This window comes from Lycium barbarum, chromosome 4, assembly GCF_019175385.1.
Source record: "Lycium barbarum isolate Lr01 chromosome 4, ASM1917538v2, whole genome shotgun sequence".
Classification (NCBI taxonomy): Eukaryota; Viridiplantae; Streptophyta; class Magnoliopsida; order Solanales; family Solanaceae; genus Lycium; species Lycium barbarum.
Window position 1 is genome coordinate 57,672,186 of NC_083340.1, and position 6,937 is coordinate 57,679,122.

At 32.6% G+C, this 6,937-nt stretch overlaps 1 protein-coding gene across 2 annotated transcripts; it reads right to left on the reverse strand.

The window, feature by feature from the left end:
- Positions 1-589: 589 nt before the first annotated feature.
- On the reverse strand, positions 590-4,227 carry LOC132638435 (pectin acetylesterase 7-like). 2 transcript variants are annotated; one of them, XM_060355316.1, is made up of 13 exons: positions 4,194-4,221; positions 3,947-4,089; positions 3,764-3,846; positions 3,512-3,641; positions 3,268-3,347; positions 3,010-3,096; positions 2,799-2,923; positions 2,647-2,707; positions 2,113-2,166; positions 1,915-1,992; positions 1,540-1,621; positions 1,261-1,400; positions 590-946 (listed from the first exon to the last, which is right to left on the reverse strand). In XM_060355316.1, the coding sequence occupies exons 2-13, from the start codon at positions 4,086-4,088 to the stop codon at positions 812-814; spliced, it is 1,197 nt and encodes a 398-aa protein (XP_060211299.1). In that variant the 5' UTR covers position 4,089; positions 4,194-4,221; the 3' UTR covers positions 590-811. The 2 variants fall into 2 exon arrangements, with proteins under 2 accessions (XP_060211299.1, XP_060211300.1); XM_060355317.1 differs by lacking the exon at positions 3,268-3,347 and having other exon boundaries at positions 4,194-4,227.
- Positions 4,228-6,937: the final 2,710 nt, after the last annotated feature.

Here is a 6,937-nt window from a genome sequence, read left to right on the forward strand (position 1 = left end):
TAAATCACTGTTTATTTCCGCATAATTCTTTTAAATGACTAAAACGATTTGGTAATGGTTCACCTACCTGGGGGAACAGTGTAGGTGCCATCACGATTCACGAATTGGGTCGTGACAGTGATATAGAACGGGACATGGAAAATATGATGACTCGTGCTTGGTGAACAAGATTGATGCTTTGACATATATACGTGAAGCTGATTTTCTTTAAAGAAAACAACTTCAAAGTTATGAATGGCCAATTCATAGAAACTTGCACTTTTAAACAAGTCATCATTATTTGAAAATCCTCATTAATCATTCACAAAAACTTATACTTTATTTTTATGTATAATCATTTACCCAACAGTTTATATTAATATTATTGCGTGAAGTCTTGTACTATGTGACCCGGCATACACGTGCAACACACATATGCCGAGAAACCAGTTAGTTTGATTAGTTAAAGAGTAGATCATATTCCAAAATTTTAGAAGCACCTCTGGCCTCCCTGCCCCCCACCAATCATGTTTTGTTATAATTTTTCTTTTTCCACCTACTTACATATATAACACTACTTATTTGAATTAGACTCAAAATATAATATAATTGCACACATGAAATAGTGCCCATGATTTCCGCACATAAAATTAATATTATTTCATGATGGAGAAAAGAAAGCAACACTATTTTGATTGAAGTGATCCTCCTAGTCCAATTATATTGGCAACAATTACAAAGACATGAGAAAGTTGTCAACAAATTTTGACATATTGTGTATTCTAAACATTGCATGTATGCACTTTGATTTCTTGCATAAAGATTATCCTCTTTATAGCATTTCTTCTTGGATTTTAGGGACTTGATTGTCATGCTCATGACTTTTAGGAATTGGCAAGTCATGCTCATCTATTACATACCAGTACTTCCGATCAAAGTACCAATCAGCAAATGCCTTTGGTAGACTCTGCATATATGAAAAAATTCATAATAAGTCACGATTTATAGAAGTTCTTCATCATTTTTTCTAATTTCTTATTCTGACACAATAAGCTAGTAACCAACATATATATATATATATATATATATATATATATATATATATATATATATATATATATATATATATATGAATTAAACAATCGAAAGTTTCCATAATTTAAGATACTATTAAATAAAAGATTCTACATAAGCCCAATAATGTGGTAAGTATAGTTAGAAGAATTAAAAAAGAGCGCATTAATTTCCTAATTAGACATAAATAAATGAATAATCTCTTACCAGGTTATTAATCATAGTGGCATTTTCAGGAGACCACCTTGTCAGTAGTGATGTATGATGATTTACTGAGTCAATGAAAACTCCTCTTAATTTAGGATTGTTTGGTTTAGGTAGAGTACTTAAGAATTCCGGCCTAAATGCTGAAATAGAAAATCCAAAAGCATTAGAAATGTAAGTCATAAAACAAGTACTCTTTCTTTTTTGGTAGTAATATGTAATTATATTGAATAATAAAAGAACTAAAGCTATTATTGTTTAGCTCAGATTTTTACAAATTACCTCTTAAGGCTTTTTTCTGACTTGCAGTTAATGTCCCGTTTTCAATTAAGTCGTGTAGATGATCTTCTACAGTAGTTAAAACCTGCAAAAATACATTTAGCAAATATACAGTAAATGGCAAAAAAAAAAAAAAAAAGAAGAGAAAATCTATATAGTTATTCAAAATACTAGATTACGATACTTCAGTGGAATGAGGGTGTTCTTGTAAAAAGTTCTTCCATTTATCAAGCCGTAATAGTTTTTTCACAAACGAGCCAAAAAAAAAAAAAAAGGCTATCCAAATATGTATAATTTTTACATAATCTAACTAAATTACTCGAAGCACCTTTTTGATCAATTTCACAACGTAAACAAAAGTGATAAGCATCTAATTACCTGATAAATATCAAATGTTGACATGGTAATGAAAAGTGGTGTCTTGATATACTGTTGAATATTTTCAGGGAAGAGGCACTGCAGTCATAAATTGGAGTTGTATATTTACTTGTAGTAGTTTAATGGAAAAAGATTCAAACAATAATAAATGAAGGAAGTAATAATAAATCAAGGAAGTAAGTAATTCCGTAATTATACCAATAATGGTTTCATTTTTGAAGTGCATGATTTGGGTAACGCTTTAGTAGATCCCTGCGAGTCATGATAGGATTAGATAGAACTAATCTTGTCTAATCAACACACACACATACACACACATATGAATTGGAAGAAAGAGGAATTGACTAACCGTCGACTCCTCTTTTAAGTAATATCATGGAACTTTTGACATGAAATGTTCTAATTACTCCCTCATTTTCATTAAAATAACGATATTCGTTTATTTTTAGTGGTTTGCAGAAAGAAAGATATCTTATCATATTTTGAAGCTTTCTAACTTTTGATTTTAAATGATTATACCGTTTTATTGTCATAGAAATATCATGACATGTATTATATCCCTAATTTTAAGAGTACATTTTGTATATGCCAAGGACCTTTATTTTCTTTCATTAATTCTGTGTATAGTCAAAAGAGCTATATAAAATGAAATAGAGGAAGTATATTTAGTAACTTATTTTAAACTAACATAAAAGTTAAAGAGAAGATGATAAGAAGGGAATTCGAATTTACATGTAAAGTAACAAGTGAGTTAAAGATATCTTCGAAGCCTTTTGCTTGCTTAGGGTTCTTCCTGTTAAAAAGAGATAGCTCAAGTTATATTGCAATTAAAAACTTATAGTATGATTTTGTAATAAATGATCATGCAATTTTAAAAATCTTACACATGGATAAAATAACCAGCATCAACTAAGCATTTTACTCTTTGAGTATTTGGCAATAAACTGCGAAAGCGATCACAATATAGCATAGCTGGATATCCTCCAGCTGAACTTCCAGCAAGAATGGCCTGCAATCAGTGAAGAATTTCAGCAAAAAACTTAGTTGATGTACTACTTATTTCATTATTTCAGCTATAATATAGAATTTACGTACGTTCTTGACATTCTTTAATCCTCTTGCCAACACATCCTCCATTACTGCTTCAAAAATCCTTGCTCCTCTAAAGTGGAGATTAGTAGCCTAAATAATGTAGAATATGATTAGCGTTCCATGTTTTCTGGTAAATATCTTGGATTTGACAAAACAAAATTAAAATTTGCGGAGTGCTATATTTCATTTTTAGCAGATATTCAACATATAATTAACAGTTTAAAATTGAAATTTGAAAATATAACTTGAAAAGCGAATCACAGGATCAACATATTCAACATTTCCTGTGAACGCTCCACCATCACAATATCGGACAAGCACTTTGTTCCAATTGTAGAATTCTGCAATTACATCAAGTAGCAACATAATATGTGTATGATTTAAAATAATAATTGTGCTTGGTTTCTTCAAATTTTCTATCATATTCACTTTAATTATTTATGGTTCAACAAACAATTTTTCTTTGAAAATTTAGAAGATCTTGAATAGCATAATTCAAGAAAACCTGGATTTGCAGTTTGATTCTTGCTATAAATCCCTTGAAATGTATATGGTCCCATAATATTTGTAGAACCCGTATTATTATCCTTGATACGCTCCAGACAGCCTTCGATGCTTGTGCACCATGCTCCCCCCTAAGAATAGTGTGAGAAATTTCATTTTTTTAAAAAAGAATAATTTGTAAAAAGAAGTAATTTAAAATAATACAAGGTAAAATGTTCACAAAGATGTTGCAAACATATTAAACATGACTCACTGAAAGTTGTACAAGCCAGTTTCCAACTCCTTCCCCAAATCCTGGTTCAAAATGGTACGCTGGAGGTGATCCATCCAAGCATACTGCCAATAAATAAGGACAAAAACACTCTTTCAATTTTCTACGACATGATCAATTTCTTAATTTAGATCTTGGTTTGTATATATAAATGAAGAAATCAACCTGCTCCTTTTGATACAGCATTTTTAACAATTATTTTTGGCACTTCGTAAAAATCTAAGTCTTGTGTACATTCAGTTTTGATGATGGCCAAAGAACAAACAAGTAAACAAGAGAGTTGAAGAGATCTTTTCGCCATCACCATCCTGTAAAAGATAAATTACATTAGGAATAAATGACAAATTATAATAGCATGACAAAGAATGTAACAGTATGTATGAAGAAAAAAAACTTTTCTTAACATATATACTTTGTAAATATGTTGCAAAAGAGGTATTGGACCTAACTAATCAAATTTGAAACGATCTATATATACTTTCAGTATGGAGGATCCACAATGATAGAATGTGGAGTACCAGAAAATTCGGCATTTGAAAAGCGCTAACCACTTATCTAATTTCTAAATTTTCATTTCTATACCAGGGACCTCAATATTTGTGCGGCCCACAAGTTATCTGTATAACAATGCGGTTATATGGAACTTTTAGATGACTCATAAGCGGTAGTGATTAACTTACTAGCTATTCAAGAATTACCATTAAAAAATTATGTTTGAAAAATTCATAATTTACCCTTTAAAATTTCTGAAAAGTTACTTTACACACTTAAAAGTATTTCATGTAACGCGCATTGAAAGCTGAAAAAACACAAAAAAACAAACTTTTCACAATTAAGACTAATTAAAAATTCACCTCACGATTCTGGATCTATATTTGGCACGCAGTCTTTCCAAATATTAGATGACAGAACTCACTTCATGAAAGAGATTTTTTTCTCTGATTGCTCTCTATGTGTAAAAGTAAAGGTGAAGAAAGTCATGGCCAAGCTATGAAGATTGCTCTTAGCATGATATAATGGAGCCGAAAAGACACCTAGAAAAAAAACCCAATAATTGACAATAATGATCCTTCACAAGGATCAAGCAAAATTTAAAAGATTCCTACATTATGAGGAAAAATACTAGAGACAAAAAGCAGGTGCCACTTGATTTGATGAAGGAGATAGAAACATCAGATTTTTCCACAATATTGTCAATGGAAGAAGAAAGAGATTGCAGGTTCAAAAGATATAAAATTCAGAGGGGACTTGGATTGAACAAGAGGAGGTGATGGCCAAGGAAGCAGTGCAGTTTTATCAAACACAGTTCACACAGAAAACAAAAGTTTCTGATTTCTCTTTGTTTCTAGCACATACCTGAAATGGTAACAGTTGAGGAGAACAATGACTTATGTAAAACTCCAACCGTAGAAGAAGTTAAGAGAGCGGTATTTGATCTAAATGGGGACAATGCTAGTGGAACATATACTTCCAAAGTATATCACTCACACAAACTTGGTCCCACTGCCTGTGAAGAATGTAGTTTAGATTTATTCAGACATGGGACTTATAAGCTTGATCAATTTTGATAACGAGGTGTTGTTAAGGGTTGTGCATGACAAGTTGGAAAAATTGTTACCTTCGCTGATCTCTCCTAATCAATCAGGCCTTGTGAAGGGTAGAAGTATTGAAACTGTTCTGCTGACTCAAGAGATAGCTATAGATATAAGAAAGATGGGCAAACCGGTTAATGTCATTATCAAAGTAGCTATGAAAAAAATATATGATAGAGTTTCATGACTTTATCTGACAAAGGCGTTGAAGAAGATGAGATTTGCTGAAGGTTTCCTAGACATGATTTGGATATTAATGACTAATAACTAGTATTCTGTACTTTTGGATGGTAAAGAACATGCATTCTTTCACTCTATCGGGAGGGGGTGGTGAAACAAGGAGATCCTTTATCTCCAGCTTTATACATTTCATCTGCAGAAGTTATGTTTAGAGCTTTGAATGCACTAATTTGATAATGGCGTGTTTACTGGTTTTGTCTTGCCTAAGTGGAATTCAAATTTGAATCATTTAGCTTATGCAGATGATATTATTATATTTGCATCTGCTAATGATACATTTTTGGACATGATCATGAAAACTTTGCAATAATATGAGATTCGGTCAGGTCAGAGGGTCAACAAAGCCAAAATTGCATTTTATATGCATAAAAATGTTCCTAACATACTGGCACAGCAGGTGGAACTACATACTGGTATGAGTAGGGTTGTCACGACCCAATTCGAGATCGTGCGGGCACCTACCTTTCCCATCTCGGTAGGAGAACCCTCTCATTTAATAACACATCAATTAAACAATAATTCATTTAAAGCATTAAATAATTAGAAATACAGCGGAACTCCATAATATATTCAATAAACTCAAGTATTTATATGATTACAGGCTCGATACAATTTCCCATGACCTGGTCTAGACTAGTACAAGAGCGACGACGATTTCAGATTTCCACTACGTTCTAAGACATCAACCTCCGTCCCGGAATGAAGTGGGAGGAGATCTTCCAGATAGGCACCGCACATTCCGTTTCATATCAACCCAACCACCTGAAACAATCTACACCCCAAAAAGGGTGTAGCAAGTGCAATATCAGTACAATCCACGCGTACTGAGTAAGTACCATAGGCCGACAATGGTTAGTAACACATATTGGTGAAAGAATTCACAAACAACCATGATAATCACTAAATCAAGTCATACGTTTATATACCGCACATCACAACATTAATACCTTCAAATCACAACTGCTCCCTAACAACTATAAGACAAATATCACCCATGCAAATTTCCAACACATAAATCCTCATATCGTTCATTTTAGTCTAGGAGTCAACTCATCGTTATAACGCCTTTTATCCTACTTCACTTAGAAACTGTCACGACCCGATCAGGGGCCATGACGGGTACCCGGGGCTAACCACCGAGCACCACTCATTCTATTACTCATCATACTCATTAACTTATACTCAGTCATTGGGGAAACCAGTTCATTTGGAAACATAAGTACTTTTATATACATAAGCCCTTCGGCTATCAAAATAATAATATAAATACAATAGTAACATCGCGACACCATACTACCCACACATACGTATCTACAAGCCTCTA